Source organism: Protopterus annectens, chromosome 13.part0 (genome assembly GCF_019279795.1).
Source record: "Protopterus annectens isolate FY-2018-M chromosome 13.part0, PAN1.0, whole genome shotgun sequence".
Lineage (NCBI taxonomy): Eukaryota > Metazoa > Chordata > Ceratodontiformes > Protopteridae > Protopterus > Protopterus annectens.
This window is the reverse complement of record NC_056747.1, coordinates 1,238,447,270-1,238,472,489: the sequence shown is the minus strand read 5'-3', so window position 1 is coordinate 1,238,472,489 and position 25,220 is coordinate 1,238,447,270. Positions and strand designations below refer to the sequence as shown.

At 41.1% G+C, this 25,220-nt stretch overlaps 1 protein-coding gene across 4 annotated transcripts in view; it reads left to right on the top strand.

Annotated features, from left to right (window-relative positions):
- The window catches only part of GRN (granulin precursor), an 891,963-nt gene that overhangs the window by 846,823 nt on the left and 19,920 nt on the right, over nt 1–25,220 (top strand). For 3 of the 4 annotated variants that reach the window (XM_044055245.1, XM_044055246.1, XM_044055244.1), the window contains exon 21: nt 560–808. The exons of the other annotated variant lie outside the window; for it this stretch is intronic. In XM_044055245.1, the coding sequence (XP_043911180.1) occupies nt 560–808 (249 nt within the window). The remainder of the gene's footprint in view (nt 1–559; nt 809–25,220) is intronic. 4 annotated transcript variants of the gene reach the window in all.

Sequence of the window (25,220 nt, the reverse complement as noted above, 5' to 3'; positions counted from 1 at the left end):
ATACCTTTGTTACTCATTACAAGTTAGATTTGGTCTCTAGGGGAAGAGCATCATTTGGCTCAATGCTGCTGAGGAATATCCTTGAGACCATCCAGGATTCTAAGTAGCTGGGGACTCTGCCCCACAGATTGATGATAGAATGAAGATTGACAAATTCAGATAAAGAAGTTATGTCTTACCATAACTTTCCTACAGAGTTGTCCATCTTTATCTGTCATCAACTCCCCTCCCTCCTTCTCCCCGCCAAATTTCCTGGCAGATTGGATGTTAACCTGAGATGTTTCCTTTTGGAATACAATTCTACTCCAGATGTGGTCTCTTTCATTTATTTTTACCTCTTTCATTCACTTATGAGCAAACTCGATCTGAGGTAATCTCCCTAAGCATTATGGGTAAGGGATGTACTCGAGAGTTTTTTGGAGTCCATGAGCTATAAAAACAGCCAAGTTGGTTCCGAAGATCAGAACCGAACCTTCCACAGGTTGATAACAGATATGAAGATGGGCAACTCGAATGGAACATTATGGTAAGACATAACTTCTTTTTTACTTCCACGTAGGCTGTATGCTGTGAGGATCATCTGCATTGCTGCCCCACTAACTACAAATGCAATGTTTCTGCTGGAACCTGTGATCTGTCCAGTCAAGCAGTTTCTACAGAAGTGCAGAAGTCTTCCCTCTACCTCATCTTTGCCAAGACAATGACCCCTGGGAGGGATGTGAAGTGTGATTCCCATCATTCTTGTCCTTCTAAGCAAACCTGCTGCAAGACTGCCACAGGGAGCTGGAGCTGCTGCCGTTTCAAAGAGGTGAGTGAGTGCAAGCATAACCATAATTTTCATTTACGTTTTTTCTCTTAACAGTGTATAAAGTCATTTAATAACTAAGATTCTTGTCTTTAGTACAGTTCCATAAAAAAATTATCTCTCTCCATCTGTCATTATTTATTTATTTTGGTTGACTGGATTAGACTGACTAGGCCTGAGGCACAAGGTGGTATTTCTACAATCCTGAAGAATTCTGGTGTGAGGGTACTGGGTAAATTCCCCTACTTTGCTACAGGATATGCTACACTTCCTGATGAGAGAGGAGTGTTAATAGCTGTTGGGGCAGAAAAGGAGAGGATTATGGACAGAAGTGAATTACCCGAGTTAAAGGGCCTGCCAGAAAAGAGGTGCTCTCCCATTAAAATACCAGCTAGTGGTACAGTCATAATCTGATCTGAATTTATAATAAATTTGGTTATAGATATATGAGGGATGGAGAATCAGTGACATCTGTGTGAATGTGGATAGCAGAAAGCAGTGTGGACTGTGAGAAGTGAGCTGCAGCCATTTCTGTCGTGACATAGGAGGAAGGAAAGTAATGGATATCCATTTTGGTATCTTGAAATGAGTGAAGCACAGATAATGTAGAAAAGAATGGAGTAAGATTTCAGTGTATGGGTATGAAATTGTAGGTTCTGGACAGATACCAGTTTTAGGGAGACAAATCCAGTGGGTGAGAGCATTAATACACATTGGGAGTGAAATATTTTTAAAGTTAGTTTTGAGGAGTTATTGGACTGTGTAACTATGGTACATCTACAAAGCAAGAACAGAAATTATGCAAGTTATAACAAAGAACAGTGTAATACAAGAATGTTTGACTTATCCAGATTGCAGCAGGTAAATGTGAGCAGCTGTGTAGGAATTAATTGTGACTTTGTAGAATTTAACATTTGGCACAGTGTGTGGAGAGTGTAATTACGTCAGACTCCACACCATTACCAGATCTTGAGTGGAGGTAGCAGCTTGGAACCAGTTGTCCAGGTATGTGAACACTTTGGTACCTTGCAGCCCTTTGTGAGTTGCCACCACTAACATGATTTGGGGGAGTATCCTTTGGGACTAATCTGAGACCAAACCATTGAGTCCAAACTGTAATGACCAACTCAAAAATCTAGAAACTTCTTGGAAACATTTGCAGTTTTGATGTTGAGGTAGGAGCCCTGGAGGTCTAAAGAGCATTATTGGTCTCCATTTGCTAGATAAGAAAGGCTGACTGTCCCAACATCATGCAGAAGGCATTTTTGGATATGTTTATTTAGGCTTAAGCTGCTTATGTCCATTATTAGCCTAAGGCCCATTTCTGTTGGTACTATATACCTGGATTATAAAATCTAAATCTTTTCTGGTCTACTGAGATCTCTTAGATGGCTGTTTTGCAAAGGAAGCTTAGTGCCTCCATCCTTGCAGGTTTTATGATGGGGTGGGACATCCAGCAAGGCTAGGGGCAGTAGGTAAGGGATTTATGAAAGGAACATTTTCAACCCTTGGATTTGACTATCTTGATTCATCTGTTTTTGGTGATTGTTCCACCTTCTGTCCATTTGTAAATCAGACTGCCTCTACTTCATCCACAGGGAAACAGTCTGGTAAGGCCTCAGAGCTGGACCTGTAGCCTGTTGATGGTAGAGGATATATCCCTCTGGGTCTGCAAATTTTGAAAATACCTTGGCAATTAGTGTTTTTCCAACCTGTTCTTATTACTTTCCTTGGTGAAAAAGGAGGGGATTACATTAGCTTCCAAGACAATCTGCTGCATGTGATTCTTTGTCTTGTGGGTGGACTGCTGGGCTTTGTGGCATTGGTGCCCTTTTCAGAGTAACTACCTGAGAGTAAGGCTTCTGATATGGGAGTGTCTGACCAGAAGCTCCAGTCCCTGGAAGACTGAAGGATCCAGTCTCCTTTTCTTGGAATTGGAAATTCTGCATTTAGAATCTCCCATTTCAAATGGGTGGTTACTTTTAGAATATCTGCCAGTGGCAGGACCTAAAGGCCTTCTGCAGTGTCATGTTTGGGGAGGATTGTTGGTCAGCAGACCAGTTCTTCCCAGAAACATCATCCCTAGGACTTTGGGTTATTGGGGGATGCTGCAGAATTGGTATTCTTCTCATCAGTCAGCAGTGGGTGATTCTGTAAATCAGTCCAAGCATATGGCCCAAGAATTTTCAATGAGGAAATTATTCCAGTGATAAGGAAGATTGATTTTGTGCTTACAAGGCTGTAGGTCCTGCCAAGGATCTTTTTGCTTGCCCAGATAGTACCAGCCCCTAGCTCAGGGTATGGTCTCATCTGGTACCACAGTAACAATGGTTGATGACTTGATATCAGATAGTTGTCAATGTCTAAATTGACCTGAATATGACTAGAGCAAACATATTCTGACATTGAGTACAACTGCACCAACATCAGTACCCAAAATATGAGGGCTAATGCTGGCACTAACTTCTTGAACACTAAACCTGAAACCACTGTTGAGGCCTGAGGATTTTGCATCAGGAGCACCAATAGCGACTGTAAAGTTGAGGTCTAAAACGTCAAGGTCAAGTCAGTTGATACAGACACCAAAATCAAAGCCTCAGCCATCAAAGCAGGATCCTGTAATGACTTCTAGGCCAAGAGATTTGAGGTCTACATCTTCTGTTCCAGAGCCAAGAACTGTGGGACCACTGTTGATATCCTTGATTTCTTAGGTTGTGGCAAGAAAGCTTAAGTGGATTCCCTTTCCCCGCAAAAGATATAAGGGAAGGAGGACAAGAAAACATTACTTTGGCATTAAGGACAGCAAGCCCAAACTAGTCTTAGTTAAAATTTTTATCTGGGTGAACCTTGAATCTTTGTCAAAGGCTTCAACTGCAGAAAATTACAGAAACTTCTGTTGTGTGGCCCAAAGTCCAATTAATTCAGTAAACTTTGTATGTGAAGTTGTTCTATCTCGCCGTTCATTCTTACTGATGGGTTTGGAGCTGATCCCTCGTCTCCAAGTCAGCACCTACTAAAAAGCTCGAAGATTTCAAGTAGCTCGAGGCCAAGTCCCTTTTCCATGGTGCACTTTGAGTTACCTCAGATCAAGTTTTCCACTGCAACTGATCGGAGGTTCTTGCTAGCTCGAGCCAGTAAAACCTTTAATATTTTTCTATTTCTAAAAATTATTAGAAATGTATTCTTACAATAGTTAGATATTTAGGTTAGATAAGCTCTTAAAGCTTTATCTGCAGTGTTCCCTTCTCTTGTGTACTTTTCATACCTATATATTTGGCCTTGTTTTTTCTCCATAGGCCAATTTATATTTTCTGACTAAAAATTGTTTATTCAGTGACCTTTTTGTCACATTTTTATTAGGATAGTATTGTGCGATTACACAGTGACTAGAAATTGTTTATTCAGTGACCTTTTGTCACATTTTTCCTTAGCAGAGTATTTTATAATTCTTAGAGTTAACTTACTTGTTAATATTATCTGCTTAGTTAATTTGTGTGCGTGCTTGTTAGCCTTAATTTTAGGGCTTGTGTGCATACATTTAGCCTGTTTTTTATTAGAAGACTTAGTAGTAGTTGTAGTTAGCCTTAGTTTAAAGGGCTTGTGTGTATGTGCTTACATTTAGCCTGTTTTTCATTAGAAGACTAATTTATATTTGCTGTTGTTGGGTGTGTCCAATTCTGTCATGGCTGTTGACAAGGACAAACATCCTAAGTCAGGGTTTAAAAAATGCCCTAAATGTGGGCAGAAGATGTTTGTTACTGACTGCCATGTTAATTGTGTCTACTGCTTAGGTGCCTTGCACTTACAAGAAACATGTTCCATATGCCATTCCTTTCCCTTTAGGGTCCTCCAAGAGAGAAAAAGGAAGCTCATTGACAGGGGTTTGTTGAAACCTTCTTTCCAGGATTCTCTGAGTGACCAAGCTGGATCTAGTAAGTCCTCCAAGACTTCTGTGGATTCGAAAAAGTCTAAAAAAGTTAAGAGTCTGTGACATCGGCTCCACAAGTCTCGGAGCTGACTGTCTTTTCTTTTTGGAGCTGGTCCCCGGTTTTGGAACCGGTATCCGAAATTGCTAAATCTCCACTTCTTCAGTCAGTATCATCGGTGCATTCATCTCTGTCTTCTGTTAGCCTCTCAGATTTGGATGTGGATCGGGTGGTGCAGAAGCTTTTACAGGTACCGGCCTTTGCAAAATTGTTATTGGCTCCGACCCCGGCAGCTTTGGAGACGAAGACCCTTATGCCAGCTATATATCTTCCTCCTCTGAGCCGTACCGGTCCTTCAGAGCTGGAGGAGTTGGACTTGCTGGTTGTAGAGCCTTCGGAGCTGATGCCTGCTCCAGTGTTTTCGGCTCCATTCACTCTGGCGTCCTCGAGGAGTCTAGGAGCCGACAGTCCCTGGTCGGGTCCGGGGAGGATCGTCAAACTGACTTGTTTGTTCTGACTTTGCCTCTCGGGGCTTCGGCTCTGATGAGCTCGGCTCCTACCTCGAGCTCGGAGCCCACTGTCCAGGTGCTGGGGGTGTCGACGGTTTCCTCAGATCTGTCAGTCCCTTCGCATCAGAGCAGGGGTACCTTCGAAGCCATGAGGAGAGTTGTCTCCCAAGACATCCTCAACTTCAACTTCATGTCCGGCTTCTTCATCCCCTAAAGTGCCTGTGTCTGCTTCTGTCTCACAGATTCTAGCTAAGTGCAGAGACCCAGAGCCTCAGGAAGCCCCATTGGGTGGCCCATGCTCTTCCGAGATCTCACCAGAAGCTCCCACTGATGAGGTTCCCAGGAAGAGTATTTGTAAGAGGAAACATTTAGCCTTCCCTCAGGAGTCTCTAACATCTGATACTGACTTGGATGAATCAGAAGGGTCCCCACGGTCCCCCTCTGAGGATATCTCATTTGCAGGGATACTTGAAATCCTTAGGCAAAGGGGTGACTAGCAGTCCACCAACCCTACTGAGGATGAGTCGGTTCTGCTGAAGGCTTTTGGGTCTCAGCCCTCCACCTCTTGGGTGTCTCTGCCCTTCAATGAGCTTATGCAGCTGGTCTCAGGAAGGGTGTGGGAGTCTCTGGACACCATGAAGCCTGTTCCTAGGAGGCCTAATAAGTTCATATCAGCCCCCCCAAGATAAATCCTTCTTGATCAAAGATGTGCCAGTTGATGCCATGGTGGTGGCGGCAGTCACCAAAAAGGAAATGTCTGAAACTTCCTCAGCCATCCATCCTCCTAACAGAGACTCCAGGATCATGAATAGATATGGGAAGCACATGTTTAGTTCAGCGACTTTTGCACTCCATTCGCTTAATCATTTAACCCGTTTTACGAGACTACAAAGAGAGCTGGGAGATGCTCTTTAGGGTACAGTAGCTGCAGGAGCTACAGACAAAGTTGCCTCCCAGCTTGCTACCCTCAATTCCATAGTGAACTCGTCCAAGCACCTCATTTCACATTTAGCTGATGGAACGAGTAGGGCAGTTGGTACAGGAGTTGCTCTTAGGAGACACTCCTGGATGCACTTGTGTTCCTTTTTGGAGCCCTTCAAGTCATCCTTTGTGAATACCCCCTTTGATGGCTCATCCCTTTTCGGGCCCAAAGTTCAGGAAACTTTAACCAGGTGTGACCAGGAGGGAAAGACTGCTGTTGGAGTCCATTATTCCACCCCTACCAGACTCTTACTCCAAGGGTCAAAGGGGAGGGAAAATGTGGTTCTGAAAAGCCCAAGGTGCCTTTCAGGACCACGTGGTGAACCCCCCCTCCAGGGGAAGAGGAGGGAGCAATAATGGAGGATGCCGTCCTCACGGCAGAGGGGGGGTCTGCAAAACCAGGGCAACAGAGATCACTTCTTTGGGAAGCCCTACCAGCGCTCCTGAAAGGAGGCCCGACTGTCCTGCTCTGGAGACATTCAGGGGTCGCTTATCTTTGTACCCAGATGCCTGGCTCAAAATAAATGACAACTGGGTACAAAGTATAATTTCCAGAGGATACTTCATCCCATTCACCACACCCCTTCCACCAACAAGAAAAATCCTGGACGTTCCACCCAGTTACAGGGAACAAGCAACAGTAAGAGGTCCAGACGTTGCTAAGAAAGAGTCATCCAACCAGTCCCAGCAGACCAGACAGGATCTGGAACTTACTCAAGATTCTTTTTAGTTCCAAAAAAGACAGGGGGCTGGAGACCTATATTGGACCTAAGCAGACTAAACAAATCTGTAAAGAAAGAGAAGTTATGAATGGTCATGCTCCAGTCAATACTTCCCTTCTTAGGGAAAGACAATTGGATGTGCTCGATAGTTCTCCAGGATGCGTACTACTACATAAAAATGTCCAGGCCATCCAGGGATCATCTGCGCTTCTGGCTGGGAGCCAGTTATTACCAGTTTCGAACCATGCCCTTTGGTCTCACTACAGCCCCCAGAGTGTTCACCAAATGCATGGCAGTGGCGATGGCTCACCTGAGACATTTAGAATTCCAGGTGTTTCCATACCTAGACGATTGGCTCCTCGCCGCCACCACCAGGCATCAACACATTCAGGCCAGGGAATCCACTCTTTCACTCTGCAACCAGCTGAGCATTACAATAAACTCAAAAATCTGCCTTGTTGCCATCACAGCATATTGTCTTTATCGGAGCAGAACTGGACACCATCACCACCACCACCCTAAGACTTCCAGTAGAAAAAGTCTTACTTTTCCACCAGCAGGTCCGTATTCTAATATCAAAAACAAGGCATTAGCATCAGAAATTTTGAAATTGTTGGGTATGATGGCAGAAGCAATTCTGGCCATACCACTGGGTCATATGCACATGCGGATACTGCAATGGCTGTTGTTCACTCAATGGTCTTACCAAAAGCTCCCCATGTCACACATGATAATGATCACAAACTCCTGCAAAAAGGATCTACAGTGGTGATTGACCTCACTTCATGTTACGATAGGACATACATTTGTTTAACACCACCAGCAGCCGCAGTGACCACGGACGGTTCCCTGATAGGGTGGGGGGGGGGCATTTTCAGGGAAAGGCAGCCCAAGGCACATGGACCAATCAAGAGACACATCTGCATGTCAATGTCATAGAGATAAGAGCAGTACTTTTAGTGTTGCAGTACTTCCAGGACTCTTCCTCTGGGTTCGATTGCGATTCAGATGGACAACATGTCAGTGGTCTGGTACTTGAACAAACAAGACGGAACCAGGCCATAACCCCCTTTGTCGGGAGGCCATAAGAGTATGGCAGTGGGCTATTTCCACCCAGCACTTTCTGTTAGCAATGCACTTCCCAGGGAAATCCAACGTGGTAGCAGACAAGCTGAGCAGAGCAATTTTGTTGCCCCATGAGTGGTCTTTCAAGACGGAAATGGCAGACAGGATATTCTACAGGTGGGGCCAGCCTTGCTGTGACCTTTTTGACAGTCACATGAACACGAAATGCAGAAGCTACTTTGCCCTGATTCCTTCTCTGGGAGAAGCCCCAATGGACACACTCGTTCACGATTGGCCCCCGGGTCTCCTTTATGCATTCCCACCAATCCCATTGATACCCAAGGTATTACAGAAAGCAAAAGCCCTGGGAAGGACCATTATTCTAATAGCTCCTCGTTGACCTTGTCAGATTTGTTTCCCCTTCCTTTGACTTCATCTTTTGGAGGACCCCTGGATTCTATATGGGCCTATAAAAACAATATTGATCCTTACCAAGCCCCTATGGCCTCTATTCTAGAATTCTTGACCATGATATTCAATAAAGGAGCTGCAGCAGCAACAGTCCGTGTTCAACTAGCTGCCATTTCTAACTTTCATCTGGGATTTGAAGGATTGAATATTATGTCACACAAATTATCCAAAGCTTTTCTCAAAGGGACATTTCATATTAGACCACCTGTGAAATTTCCGTGTTCTCCATGGAATCTAAATTTTATGCTTTTCCGTATAATTCTTCCTCTATTTGAACCAGCTTCCTCATGTAACCTCAAATTTTTGTCATGGAAAACCATCTTTTTAGTGGCTATTTCTTCTGCCCACATCATACCTTTATCACTCATTGCAAAGTTGACAGGGCCTCCTTTGGATCCACGGTCCTGAAAAATATACTCCCATGAGCCACCCGAGGTAGATGGTGCTTAGGACGCTTCCCATCAGTAAGAATGAATGGCGAGATAGAACAGCTTCACAAAATGAAGTTATGTACTTACCATAACGTTCCATGTGAGTTGTTCATCTCGCCTTCATTCTTGCGTCTCTCCCTCCTTCCCCCTCCTGGGCTCTCAGAAGACCGAGATGCTAGATCCTTCCTGGTCACTCAACCCTTCTATGCTTTCTCTGTTTTGGAGTTATAGAATGACATATGGTTTTATTACACGCAGCAAACAAGGTCTGAGGTAACTCAAGGTGCATCACGGGATAGGGACTTGGCCTCGAGCTACTTGAAATCCTTGAGCTTTGTAGTAGGTGCCGACTCGGAGCCAAGGAATCTGCTCCGAACCCATTGGTAAGAATGAAAGCGAGATGTACAACTCACATGGAACGTTATGGTAAGTACATAACTTCTTTATTTTTGAGGTTTGAACAAAGGAGGATGCTTTCTCCTACAGCAATCTCTATCCTCTTTTTGTCTGATCTCAGAACCTGGGGATCAAGACTGAGGAAGGGGACATTTCTAGGTGACTTGTGACCTATGCTGTTTTTTTGGGTGGAAAGAAAGTTACCAGAGATGGTACTTTGAGGAAGACTTGTAGGGTACCCTCCCTGATTGGTCCTTGGCTGGGGTATTTCTTACCTACTAATCAAAATTTGACACTTTCTGTAACATCCCATGTTTGAGAACTCATTTGTGCATGTTATAAACACATGCCATTTTTTCCATCCACTTGTACAGTTTCAGATCTCTATTTTTGTAATTGGTGAAGTCCTGAATTCACATGCCAAACATTGCAAGTATCCATGTGATTATTGGATTCCAGCAATGATCCTCATAGTTATTGCTTATACTGTCTCAGGTAAGAGCTTAATAGTGACAAATGTCAGTGGTTCTACTCAACAGCTTGCTATTAGAGGAGTGAAATTATTAACCGACTTCATGACACGAAAATTGCAGCATTCTTGAATACTTCATGTGATGACCACTAGGAGGGTCTGTTTTGTAGCCGCAGGCCGTAAACACCATGAGGATAAATCACATGGAGTGGATGTCCATACCTGATGCATATCAAGGCACGCCCATTATTCATCTGGCACCCAGACCATGATGGTAGTGAACCACAGCAAGGTCTTTTGCTGTCAACTTTTAGTTGTTGCCCATTGATAGCTTTTTTTTTTTTTTTTTTTTTTTTGAGGGAGAGGGGGTTGGCAGGTGGTAGAATTCTACATTTTTTTCATGCTGAAATTAGGTAGTTTCTGCCGCATTTAAGTAAGTGCCTTTGATAGGTGTGGGGTTGGTGGAGTTGAGGACAGCGTTCCTGGGTTTGCTGTTATCTGCATGTTTGGTAAGCCAGACAGTAGTCAGATGTGATGTCTGAAAAACAGACACACAAAAGGAATGGCACCAGGACAGAGCCCTGAGGGACTCCTCTGGTGACAGGGGATGATGAGAGGAGCATCATGCTGTTCTGCCATGTATCCAGTTTAGGTCCAAGTTATTTCAACTTCTTGCATCTTTAGGTTTCTGACTTTATTTTGTGTGGCCATTTCTGACCAGTGTACTGCTGTGGTAAACCATTTCAGGCACAGTCCAGGTGACTACAGCAATAGGTACACAGATATTTACACACATGATTACAGTAAAACATCAGAAATGGGTAGCATTGGTATATTTCAGAAATTCAAGCCCCAGACATGCTTCGTAATATAAGCAAAACATTATATTTATTATGTAGAAATGTGGACAAAACCTGAAGAGAGAAAGATTGACAGGAGTTAGAGCAAAGTGTTGGTTGTTCGGTGATGTGGCCCACAGGATAACACCTACAACTGAGATTTGTCATGGAGGTGTGAACTGAGTTTTGAATGTGGAGTAGGGAGGATAGATCCTTTAGTTATAATGGGATTCGTATAGCTTTGGTCCCAGAATTGAGAATTCATTAGCACAGTTGCGTTTAGTTGGAGTGGGCTCAGGCTGCATGAATGAGTCATGTTGTAGGAGTCTGAAGAGAAGTGGCCAAAGTAGAAGATCAGCTCTGTGCTTTTATTGGGAGCTAGATGGCTTTGGAAAGAGTGATGTGGTGCTTGTAAGGAGGAAAGTTTATGATAAAACAGCATATTGTATTTGAGAGAGTGTGCAGAGTGGATTACTTTTTGTGGGCAGAAGTGACAATGAATAGAAGTCCTTATTCAAGTTCAGCTAAAGGGACTCCAGAGCAGTAAGATAGGAAAACATTTTCCTGGCCCAGAAGAGGAGTGTTAAATTTGCTTCTAGCTTTGTCTATGTGGTGTATGGATGTTAAGGGATTGATCTACCCAAATTCCAAGGTATATGAAGGTGGTGTAATTAGCCAGTTCTGCAGGGAGTGCAGGAACATTTTGAACTGGGGTTGAATTTCAGAATGAGATGGGTTGAAGCTGTATATAAACATGTGGTCTGCATAAAGAATCAGATGTATGCATGGTAGGTCTTATGGCAGTTTGGAAAAGGTAAGGAAAGGCTTTGGGGGGTATGTGGAGCCTTTAGGTGCAACCCTTCAGGTTGCAATGTATGAGTCTGTCATGGGGGGGGGGGGGGTACTGTCAGATTTAGCTAGATTGAGGTAAGCTGCATAGACAGATAAACCTTCATCTAGGGCAGTTGTCCCACTGTGAGAAAGTTGCAGGGTTAAATATTCAGTGTTTAATTTTAACAAAACTATACTGGATTAGATCATGGAAAAGGAGATTTCCCATGTCCACCTGAGTAAATTCAGTTCTTACCGTCACCTTACACTCTGCTTATGAGGCTGATTGGTCTGCTTCCTGTGCAGGTTATGGTTACACTATCCTGCTTCCATACATCAGGGACATAACCATTTTTTAATGTTCTTTTAAAAATGTGCATAAAAGGGTATACTAACCTGTTTTTAATTACACAAATTAAGTGTATCGCTATTTCATCTAGTCCTATATAACTAGTGTTTCTGACATTTCTATTGGTAGGGGATCTCCATTTAGGATGTAATTTTAGGTGAAATGATGTTGCAGGGAGGAAAAGTGAATAGAGCTCCCTTTGTGGCTGGACTTTCGCTTCAAGTCTATATCCTAGTGTCTTCACTGTTTTTGTTGTGATATAATTTTTCAAGGAAGACACTGGAGAAGCTCAAGGGCTACCTGGAGTCTAGGCTGTATAATGACCTCTATGAGATTGACTGTGGCTTCCACAATAGAGATGCCATGAGTTCTGCTGCAGGCTTGACTATGATGATGCTTTGGTGACGGCTTCAGGTTGCTGTCTGTGCCTGCACTGAATTGCATAACTGAAATTGTCCTCATTAATCATGGTTAATCATGGAGCTCAGGAAAAATGTTCTGGATTCCTGTTTGGAGAGATGCATTTTGGTCAGCTGTGTCTGTACTGTTTGACAATTGCCTAGGAGGAACTAAGCCCTCGCCTCTTAAGAAGGCATTTGTGATGATCTGACCATCATTCAACCCCTTCCATTGTAGGTGGGATAACCCCAGAAGAGAAAGACGACAGTTGATCTCCGAAGAAAGCCCTTGAACATTAACCAGGATGTCCCACCACAATCCCTGACTTTTATCTGTAACTACCTCAGGGGGATGGGGTCAGTTCTCATAATCTTCCCTACTTTGTTTAACCATCACAAAGGATCAGTTAAGTTGTAGATGTGGTCACCTTGTGCCTTGTCTGGGTGCTCAACAGTTCTCTCACTTAGCCATTTCAGCAAAGCTGTTGGAACATACATGTCAGGCTGTAGCTACTATCCCACTGTTGGGGAAGGGGTGGGTGTTTTATTCCCATCCCTTCCTGGTAACAGAGGTAATGGACACCTTCCATATTGTTGTGGATTAATTGCAGGCATCATATCTAATACATTCCAATTTGGATGGTCATCCTGCAGGAGACAATGGATTTATGCCAAAAGGGCACCTGGATGGTGCTAGTGTATATGATGGACAGACTTATTTGGTCTTATCTGCATTTGGTGTCCAAACAGGAGATTCCATTTCATTGTAAATAGAAATTACTTCCATTGTGTAGTGTTACTTTTCCAGCTTGCATTGATGACTCTTCTTTAACAAGGGTATTGGTTGTGGTGGCTGAAACCTTGCTTTACAGAAGGTGGATCCCCTGCTGTTTATCTAGAGAACTAGCATTTGACAACCCTAGACTCTGCCTTCTCTGGGGGCTCCTGAATTCTCTAAAGTTGACTATAACTTGGAAGAATGCTTCTCTGTTCCCTGTTCAGAAGTAATCCTTTGAGCCTAAGTTGGTCACTTTCCTCTATCTGTTATTCCTGCCCTAGGAGGGGGCTCAGAAGATTTTGGTCTTGGCATCTTGGGTGATGACTTGCAGCAAAATCCAAGTTTAAACTCTGCCTTCTGGGCTTGATAGTAGCCATGACCTTCATGGTGATTTTACTCCTGAGTATGTGGATGTTGCACTGGACTGTGAGGTGAATGTGGCTCTGGAGTCATGGCATGCACATGGATCTGCTTCCTGTGTCAGAACCTTGTTGTGGGAACTTGGGAGTGGTGGACATTCACTGTTAATCTTTTGGTGAGCCTTCTGTTTCCATTGCCAAACCATCAAAGATTCTGACAGGAGAGATGTTTCTTACAGGTTTAGGAGCCCACCAAGTCTCCTGCACAATGTAGGGAATGTGACCATTGTGGAATAGCCTGCACAGCTCAGAGCAGTGCTGCAAGGTCTGAGGGTTTTTAGAAAATTGATTACTGTGCAACTCTACTCATCCTGTTAGACAAACTAGGTCTATTGCACAGTACCTAAACAAGCAGAGCAGGGAGTTGCAATCCTTGTGCAGGAAAGTAATGCTCATCTATCAATGGGCATAGACACCGGGCACCCCTCTTAGTTTTTCACATCCTTTGGATACTTGGGATGTGAGGCTGTCTGGTCAGGGTCTCCTTGAAATAGGGCGTTCTAGAGATTAAAAATATGTTTGCTAGACAGAAGAATGTACTGCTCCCCATCTTTTCATTCATTCAGTAGAACAGCAATGAATGCTTTCTTTCTGTTATGTGCCATGGAATTTTCCTACAAATATTCTTATTGATTCTTGCCTCACTTCGGAATTCATAAAATAAACGCCAGAATTCATTATTCTTACCTCCTGTAATTGTGAAAATGGGTAGTGTTAGGCCTTAAGGTTCCTAGCGGTGCAGGAAACTCATTCTGCCCTAGCCAGGTATGTTCCTTTTGGTTGGAGTGACAGCTGGCTGCATGTATGGGGCTGGCTGTTGATACAGGCTCTTCGGATCCTTCCAGATGTGCTTGCCATGATATTGTGGGTAGTTGAAACTACTACAAGACTTCCACTCCCAAACTAAAGTGGAATCTGTTCCCCGTTTTGGCAGAATTGTATCCTGTACCAGTGGTCTGTTAGCTTACAGAAGGTGGTATTCATGTGTGTTGGAAAGCAATATGGTTTGTTCCTCAGTTACTTCATACTTGAGAAGTAGACTTTGGCTTTTTCCTGCACACTGTAACCTTGCTGAGGGTGAGATTGTGGTCCAGCTCTGAAAGCTGCCCTTCATTCTTCTTTGAAGGACCTGACTTGGAGGCTTACCCATATGATGACTGAGCTGGCTAACTTGCTTACTTAGGACCTTCAGGCCCTGATGTATTTGGGAAACGATGCCTAGCGCTTGAAATATAGTGTGTCCCTCACAAAGAACCGTTTCCTTCCTAATGTATTTTTTGAGGTTTCCCAGAACTGTTTCATCCTCCTGGTTTTGTTTAGAGAGAGAGAGAGATTCATAGCTTGGGCATGCACTGTCTGCCTTTGGTTGTACCTGGAAGCAGGTGTGTAAGTTATGGAAGATGGAACAATTCTTATATTTTGCTGGACAGAGGGAAGATCTTGCAGTTGCCAGGCATCCACTTTCCAAGTAGATTTGCAGCTGTATTACCTTTTAGCATCAGGCAGGTGATTAAATATTTGCTAACAGATTCTGCAGTCAGAGCTCACTTTGCTGGGATGTCTGACTCTTGCCTGTGGTTTAAGAATGTATCTATTGTGGGTATCCATACCGTTGCCCCTTTATGTTTGATGCACACCTTTGGGGCGGATTTTTGTTTCAGCTGTGACCCTCAAAGCTTGGCTATGTTTGTGAATTCTGCTGTAGGACTTAGCTGTCTGGGTGACTGATAAATGAATATGTAGAGTAGTAAAAAGTAAGATGGGAGATGAGCAGTTCGGATTCACATCAGGATGCAGCACAACTGACCCAATGTTTTCAGTAAGACAGGTAATTGAGAAGAAGCTAGAGATGATGAAAGAGTCCAACTGGGCATTCCTGGACTTGGAGATGGCATGTGATGTGATCCCAAGAAAGCTGATTTTGGGCAGTACTGTGATGGTTCAGAGTCCAAGAAACATTGTTAGACTACATGTAGGCTATGTACAAGGACCCAATGACTCGAGTATGAACAGTGTGTCGTCTCTGAGTGGTTCCCAGTGGGAGTGGGTGTGCACCAGGGTGCAGATCTGAGCCCACTGCTGTTCATACTGGTGATGGAGTACATTAGCAAACAGGTTGGAGAGGACAGATCAGTAAAGTTGCTGTTTGCAGATGATGTGGCATTACAGGTAAACTGAGCAATAACTGCAGTAAAGGATAGAGGAATGGAATGCAAAACCGAAGGCAGATGGAATGAAAATGAGCACAGATAAGACAGTTGTACACCAGAAGAGAAACAGAGTGAAACAGGTTAACATCTTCAAGTAACTGGGAGGGGTAGCTGAAGGTAAGGGAAGTTTAAATGAGGAGGTTAAAGTTGAATCAGAGGGGCTGCAGCCAACTGGCACATAGCATCAGGTGTTGTGTGTGACAGAAGAATGCCAAAGAAGCAGAAAAGTAAGGTATACAAAACAGTGGTATGATTAGCTACTGTGTGGTACAGAAAACTGTGCACTAAAGGCAGAGCCATTGAGGAAGCTATGTGATGGAGATGAAGAGCTTCATATGGGTGGTAGGATACACAACATGGGACAGATGAAGAAATGAGGACATAAGAGAAGAAGCCAAAGTAGCTCTAAATGTGAAAGAGAACAGATTGTTGGTTCAAGCTTATTTGCAGAAAAGCAGAAGACAATCTCGTGTAGAAGATTTGGGACAGACAGGAAGAAAGCAAGAGGAAATGAGGCAGTCAACAAAGAGGTGGATGGATTGTGTGAGAGAAGACCTTTGACAGTCAGGCATGAGTTCGAAGAAGGCACGAGTGTGGCATTATATAGAGAGAGATGCCGACAGTTGACACAACACCCTGACCCTATGCAGAAAATGGGGGAAAAGGGAGGAGGAGGAGGATGATGATGATGATGACAACTTAACTGTCTGAACTCTGCAATTGTCTGATCCACTGGATCCTTCATTCTGGTGGTTACTGCTTAAGATTCATTTATAAAAGGCCCCATGAAGGAGATCCTCCACATGTGGGTGTAATACATTCTTAATGTATTGGTTGATCTTATTTGTATTGGATAAGGAGTACTGTGCCTCTATAGCCCTGTGTATGAAAAGTCCCACCATACACAGTTGGAGTTCCCCTGCAAGTCAACCAAGCAAATTTGTTTTATATATAAATACCTTTAATAAGTTATCACTTATGACACAGGCAAACATTCATTAACAGAAAAGAAAACAAACCATTTTAACTTTTTTCCATTTAAATACAATATACATCACATATATTTTCTTTGATGTGATCAATCCAACATTACAAAAAAATTGCTGAATTCCTGCTTTTTTTAAACCTTACTCCTCTTCCTCCTGAACTTTATTGTGCATGTATTGTTACCACAATTTCCATTTACTTCTATGTAATTTGCACCTTTCCTTTTCTAAAGATCCTTTTACAAGTTTTTTATCTCTTTTATAATAATTGATATCTCAGATACAGTTGGTGTGGACTTTGTACATTTTCTAGTAATTGCTTTTTTGGCAGCCAGTAGAATTAAACGTAATATGGCCTTACTTATATCTAGGCAATTCAAATCCTGTACTCCTGGTCAAATGAATCATTTCCTTACTTTCAGCCATTTGAACCCCCAATAGTTCTGAAAATACTCTGTAGGGAATTTTTAAAATCTGCCAGGTCATTACACTCCCAAAACATATGGTCCTAGTTGCCTCTTTCTTGTCTATCAGACCTCCAACATTTGCTAAAAAAATCCTAAACCTTCTGGACTTGGTTACATACATGGGAGCTATACATGTGTCTTCTCATTATTTTCTTGTAAATTGCTTTTCCATTCTGTCTTCCCAATCTTTTTTAACCTCATCTGATTGTTTCTTTTAGTTACCATGCAAAATTTTATATGCCCTACTAATTATCATTTTTTAATAGTTGCTTCTCTTCTAGATTCAACTAAAAACTCTACCAGAGTAGGTCTTTCATTTAAAATTCCCCTTTACCCTTTCTCTTTGCCTTCTCTTGTGAGATTAAACTGTGGTAGGAAAGGCAGTCTCTAGCCTGTAATCAAAATAACTTCTTGGCCTCATCCCACTCTATTATTTTTCCTGCTTGAGTTATTTGCTCCCAGCATTTTGCTTCATTTGCCAGGTTTCTCAGTAAGTTCCATGCCACTCTTGCATAATTTCTGTACCCCTACTTGTTCATCCCCATTGGCAAAATCTCCTTTCTCCATGCTCATATTGGGTTAGTTATTTTAACTACCTACTAGCTACTATCGCTCGATCCCACTTACTATCTACCCTCCTCTATTCCTCCCCCCAATTCACTAACTTGAATCAAGCCACCCTTACCAAACTTGCTAGCTGTTACAACCATATTGCTAGATTTGCTACAGGTATGACCTCTAGGACCCACCATTGTATCAACCTAACTCAGCTAGGATGGCTTGAATGGCCCAGACTTCTCCATTACAACCAACTTATAACAACACACAAAATTCTATACCAACCCGAAAAAACACTAGCACTAAACAAGATCATTAAACCATACAGCAACCTGAGGTCACTGTGCTCTGCTGACAAACTGCTGGTGCAAACTAAGAGCATAAATGTAGCTGGGGACTCTCTATTCGCCAACTCAGTAGGCAAAACTTGGAATATGCTACCTGCTAAACTTGCACACCAACCCTCCTTAACCCAGTTCAAAAAAAGCCTCAAACTGCATTTCCAATTGCACTGGCAATGTCCCTGCTCAAGCCCTGACTAACTACCACCCGCTGATCTTGGAAACTGTGCCTAATCATTTCAATCATAGATTCTAAAAGTGTATGAACTCTTTAAGGGACTAAGCCCTTAACTGCGTGTATTATCTGATTATGTCAACAATGTTTTTATCTATGTTTGTAACCCTACTGAAGACTGCATATTGTACTTATTTCTAAATGTCTCTATTGTTACTAATGTAATTGGAGCTTTACTCCCCGGGCTGCTGAAAATGGACATCTATCCAGTCAAACCATCCCGGTAAACAAATGCATAATAAATAAATACTTTCAGCTATTTTATGAATATAATGTTCTGTATGGTTATTATTCCCCTTAAGGATCTGCATCCAAAATCCCACTCACTATTTCTTGAACCCCCCCCCCCAGCTTTGTCATTATCCCTCTCCACTTTGAATTATAACCTTCTGCTTGTTATGTATATACATCTTAACTGTGTTGCTCTAAAATATCCCTTCAAATCAGGTCAACCTAAACCACCTTGTTGTATTGGAAAGACCAACTTAACCTGCTTAACTAATTAAGTAAATATCACATTTTTATGTTTTATTAGTAACTGTACATTGCTTGTTTTGTGGAAAAAACTTGATTATGACAGAGGGTAAACTGGTGAGAAAAAGTACCACATTCTGACTGTTGGTTAAGAAATAATCCAAGCAAGGACCCATCAATAAGGATTCCCTCAGAGCCTGTTCATTACAGTACAAAAGTTAACAGAGTGTCTGTGTAAATTGTTAAGAAGTTGATCAAGCTTAAATAAACTGCAGACTTCCAAGATGGCAGATGGCTGCACACTGGGGAACAGCTAATGTCAGCTCTCCCAGTTTGAAAACAAAGTCACAAAATAGTGAATTTGCCTTTTGGGTAAATTTCAGTTACTGGCTAGTAAGTGCACTGCCTGGATGCCAGCAAAGAAAAAATGTAGAGAACCTGAAAGAAAATCAACCACAAAAGGTGAAGAGAAAAGACCGACTGGGAAGAATCCTGCAGCTGTTCAGGAAAAAGTAGTACAAACTTCAGCTTTGGTACAAGACATGACTTCTAGTAATCTAGATGGAAAATAAGTCAAATGTGTTCAGAGCTGATTAAATAAACAAAATATTGAAGGAGTATGTCAATTCAAATAACAGAAGTCTGAAAAAAATGGAAGCAGCTTTAAACAGATATTCATATGAGCTGATGCAAAAAATAAGAAGTTGAAATGGGGAAAAGGCTGGCTGAGTATGAGACTGCTCAAGAAGAGATGTTTAAAAAATGGTAGAATTAGAGGCAGGGCACATAAGGAAAACTTGAGATTTTTTGCTGCACCTGGAAAAATGGAAGGAACAGACTGTTTTAATTTTATGAAAGTACCAATAAGCAACGGGGCTTGAATTTCACATTGTGTGCATGCTCCAAACCTGGCCATGAGAGAGCAGCCAAGACCGCTAATAGTAAAGATGCAATCCTACCAGCAAATATAGATAATTCTGACAAAACTGTGGCAGAAGGACAAATTACTAAATGTTGGAAACATTGAGTGTTTGTGGAAAATTATTATTCCTCTTCTGCCTGGTGTACAGTGAGTACATTTATTCTAGCAGCCAGGGAATGTCAAGAGGCAGGTGCAAGATTCAACTTGCCATGTCCAGCTATCTACAGAATATTTTTTCCTAGGGGGATCAAAATCATTTTTTTATGTAGAACACGCTAAGGAGGAAATACAAAAGTTGTCCAATAAAAAAGGGGCTATCAAACAGTAGAGGACTCTTGAGACTTTGCCAGTGAAGCATTTTCTAATGTTCAAAAGGAAAATGCTTGAGAGACTGAGAGAAGCACAAGAGTTGATTAGAAGAGCCAGCAGTATGCTGGAAATTAATCAGGGACTGGAGTTGGAAGATGGAGATCATTAGGAAGAAAACCAGAAGTTTGGAAATTAATGAGTAAATATGGATTACAGAACCTTAGTCACATTTTTGAAATATGGCTGAACAAGAAGACCTGGAAATATTGGACTTTTTTGACTTTGTTAAACTTGTAGGGGACTCCAAAGCATATGCCCTACTTCTTGCCATTTGATGTTTGGAAGTACCTTAAGGAAAGGGGAAGAGGAAAGAAAGAGGTGAGTATACATATGCCATACTTCTTGCCATTTAATGTTTAGAAGGACATTAAGGGAAGAGGAAAGAATGGTACTTTTATAAAACATGACATATACTGTGTGTTGTATATTGAAGTAATTTTAGTTATAGGGGTATTAAAGTAAACAGGTACCCATTTTCCCTTCTTTCTTCATTTCTTTCCTCTTGTTTAATTTTATGAAATGTTGGTATTGCAGTGTAAAAAGAGAGGAAAGCCTGGACAAAGCATGTTTAAAATAGGCTGTAATTGTGTGCCGTTGAGGTAAAGAATGGATTGTAAAAGTATACAGATCATGATACAAGTAAAACTGATATACTTTTTCTTACTTTTGTTTTGAGGACTGACTGCATTAAGGCCATTGGCTTGATCTAACAACAAGTTTAAGTAAAGGCAGGCAAATAAAAAAATGAATATAATGAAATGTTTTCCTTTAGCAAATAAATGTTCACAGTGTAATATGAGAAGGTTGTAGGTGAAGGCAACTGTGTATCTGGCTCTCATGTTTCTATGGAGACAAGCTGATAATACAGCAGTAAAAACAAAATATTTTTTCTTTCAATGGCTACAAAGATAGTTTTCTGAAAACATTCAATTGTTTTCTACATCTAGGAGAGGAATAAAGATAAGACAAAAACAGACAGCACTTAGTGTAGGTAGAAACACAGGTTGTTCCATGCTTCTTACATGAATAACCTTAATTATAAGTCAATTAAAGCCTCTGAATGTAGCTGTCATATTGGAACAATTGTTCCTTTATAGTTCATAGGTTAGTACTAGGCTAACTGCCCATGCACGCCATTGTAAGCCTAGCCAATTTTCTCGTCAGACTCAAACCCTGCACATTGTGTTTGTAAGGCAAACACCTTAACCATTAGGCCACCCTCCCACCTATTAGGACAGTTGAACTTTATTATTTGAAGATGTACATAGTTTTATGTGTTTGTATTAAGTTAATTAGTTATAGGGGTGTTCTGTGGATGTGTTTATTTTTTATTTTGTTTGAGGGTTTCAGTTAAAACAAAAAGTCTTGTAAGATGCTACATAGGTTCAAATGGATATGACAAGAAACAACTGCATAAAAGATCAACCTGCCAAATATTTAGTTTATTAATGTAACACAAAAGCTGAAACTAGACATTAAAAAAGCTGTTATACATAACAGGGGGGGTAACAATTTGTTATTATAATGGCAGCACTTTCCATATTGTCTTTAAATGTGAATGGTCTCTCAGGTGTATACAAAAAAGAAAGAATAGTGATATTTAGAAATTGCAGGATGTAAATAGCTGTGCTACAGGAGACACATTTGGAAGGAACTGAGCTTGTGAATTTGACAACGAACGGATTTAATTTTGGTTATTCAGCAAAATATTTCAGACTAAGGAAAAGGGGAGTACTTATATTAATTGCTAAGGGAACACTAATGGAAAATTAGTGAAGGGGTACTGGAAAGTGAGTAGGATTATGCTGGAATTGATTTATGTTCCACCTAAAACTGCCACAGTGGAGCTTAAGAAAATTCTGGGAGAAATAATCAGCTTTCAGTAGAGAATATTACTTATAGGTGGGAGCTGGAATTTGATTTGCAGCAATAAGGATATATCTGATGGGCCAAGAAGGGAAAAAGTAACAAAGAGGGTAGATTTTTGAAGAAATGTATGAGAATATTTGGTATAGAAGATGTGAATTCAGTAGTGGAGCTTGGAGAGAATTTGCATGTTATTTCCCAATGTATAACAATCAGGGGTATGCTAGACAGAAGTTATGTTTCACAGGAACAGGCATATTTATTTGAAAGTTTTGATACACATGATATCTATTTCAAATCATGTGCCAATAATAATTAAAATAAAAATGCAGGGTAATGAAATAAAAATGAGACACTAAAACTTCCCCACCTATCTGATAAGGAATTTAAGGAATGGGTAGTGGAAATTATTTGGAGTGATTAAGGAAGATCAAAATTTCTTCAGAAAAATATAGTTAAGGAGTAGAATAAAATGAAAGTGGAATTTAAAAATAGGTTAGAAATAAAAGAAAATTTGATATGGTTAAGAACTTACAAGAATTAGAGGGCTGACAAAGGTATTGCAGAGTCAGAGAAATCTCACAGAACAAGTGGAGGTGCAACTACATAGTGCTAAAGAGGAAATAAGGAACTACCTGGATAATATGCATGAGTTTAGAAAAATTGCTGTTAACTTTTTTTTTTTTTTTTTTTTTTACAATAACTCCAGAGCACAAAAGCTTTTAATACAACAGCTCAGGCAGGTAGAACAAGTTTGTTGCCAAGCTTAGGGAACCTATAACAGGGAAAATAACCAGAGATCCTGTAGAGGTATTAGAAATATTTTGGAAATGTTATGAAAATCTGTATAAAGCAAAGAAATGTGGGAAAGAGTCAAGTGGGATAAGTTGATCCTTCCAACAGAACAAAGTGGTTTGGGATTACCTGATTTGTAGGGATATTTCAAAGCTATACAGTTAAGGCTCCTGTCCATAGCACAAACAGAAGGCCATAATTCAAAATGAAAAGGGATGGTGATGAAATGGGGGAAGCTCAAGAAATAAGGACATGCTAGAATTTTGGATGCAGCTGCTTAATGAGAATAACAGTATTCATACAGAATATTGTATTCATAAAGTAGCAGAAAGTATTCTAAGAACTAAGCCAACACAGGAATGGAGAAGGGAGGTTCTGTAAACAGGGATGACTGCAATTAGGGGTACAGAGAATAGGCAACAGGGGGCTGTAATTTACTGGAGAAAACTGTCAAAAGAACCAAAGTATTGGGGGCAAATAATTAGAGATGGAAAAGTAATGGAATGATAATGGAATGAAAAGTGTCCAAGAACACATTTAGACTGCCGGCTACAGACTGCCTTCCATATCAAGGAACTGATATCAAAGAGTGCAGGCTAAGAGAAAGGAATAGGGGGATCCTAAGAAGACCAACACTGGTAGAGTTTTTAGTAGAACCTAGAACAGAAACTGGTATTAAAAAAAAGGGATAATTAGCGCATATAAAATATTGCATGATAACTATAGGAATCAATCAGAGGAGGTTAGAAATGTTTGGGAAGAGAGCTTGGATAAGCAGTTGACAAAGAAACAATGGGAGGGTATATCTATGGCTCCCAAATACGCCACAGTGTAGAAGATCTAGGGTTTTTGCTGGAAGTGTTTGCATAGGTATTTTATACCCCAGGCAAACTCCAAAGAATTTTTCCTTGGGTAGATTGCAAGTGTTGGAGGTGTGAGAAAGAAAGGAAGAGGTAATTGGGAACATTTTTTTTTGGGGGGGGGGGGAGAGTAATGAGATGGCATACTTTAAAATTCCCTGCAGACCACTCTGTCAGAAATACTGGGTGAGCAAATTGGTGTAACTAAGGAAATTGTTACTGTTGTTGTTTGTTTTTGCTGTGATATAGAATCTGAATTGCCTAGACATAGTAAGGCATTACTGAGTTTAATTTTAGTAGTTGCCAAAAAAGTAACTGCCAAGTGGAAATTAAAGTGTAAACCAACCATATTAAAAGTACCAAATATAGTAAAAGAGGGAAGAGAACTGGAAGTGAGATCTTTAGAAAAGGATAGGTGCAAATTACATAGAAAAATGGGAATTGTGGGAACAGTACATGCAGAATAAATTTTTGGAGGTGGAATGAGGTTTAAGGGAGGGTAGAAATTGAATGTGCTATATAATATTCAGTTGGCAATGACTATATAGAAGATTATAGTTGATTTATAATGTTTGCAACTGAAAATATGTCAATATGGTTTGTCTTCATTTATATAAATGCATGATTGCCTATGTCATAAGTAATAATTCAATAAAGTTGTTTTTTGTTAAAAAAAATCTTCAGTAGCCTGTAGGACTTGTGCTGCAAATATTATGACAACTCAGTAGATAGCTTTCCCAGGCTGTCAGTTTCCCCTCTTCCCACCATGCACCACTAAGTCTCCCATATCCATTTCTGAACCTCAGTAAAATAGCTGAGGAAGAAAACGGGGAAAAAAAGGCATAGGTAGAAAGTAAAAAAAAAACAGGGATTGTGGGAAGGTAGGCTTCTAAAATTGTACTTCTCTTGCATGGCCATGGTCATTGTAAGCACCCAAAAAGTCTATCTTTGGTAACCTGTGTGGCAGAATTCATAGCTAAACCTCCTGGGTGGCCACTAGTGGTAGCTTATCAATTTTGATAGTAGCTTTGAAAGAAGAGCTGGACCTGACAACATTATCAAATTTCTTGTACTTATGGAAGACCAGACTGCTGCTGCATAAATGTTGTTTGAGATGGTACTAATAATGAAAAGGCTGTGGAGGTATCCACTGCTGTAGTAGAATGAGCTTTGGGATTGCAGACAGAGCTTTTGTTTCTTGTGACAAAAAGTATTGTTGATTAACGGGGGGAGGGTTGCAAACAGAGGTAATGTTTCTCATAGCAAAAAGGAGAGCAACTGACTAGCCATCAGAAAAAGGTGTGATTGGTAACCTTCTTACCCATTTGCACTTCAGCAAAAATTCCTGTAGAAAGATATAAGCTGTGAACAACCATACAGTGGAGAAAGTTTTACCACAACAAGAGTAGTCCAAGAAAAAAAAGAATACATTTTATATAATGACTTAAATTAGCAGTTCTGGGATGTAAAGGATGGGCTTGCTTCTAAGCGTCAGGTCTGTGTTTAACGATTGAATGTAACATACATCGAATGGCTGTCCATCATACATGGACTATCAAAAGTTCTGTTCCCCAAAAGGCAAATTATTGTAAATAAGTTCATCAAATTGTCATAGTTGGCCAACATAAAGGGAATGGAACTAGTATGTACTTACTGTTAACGGTGGCCTTTCCCCACTGTACTGTGATCTTGGAGTTGGTATATATAATTAGCAGAAGTGTAGGGGGTACAGCCTTCCACATAAG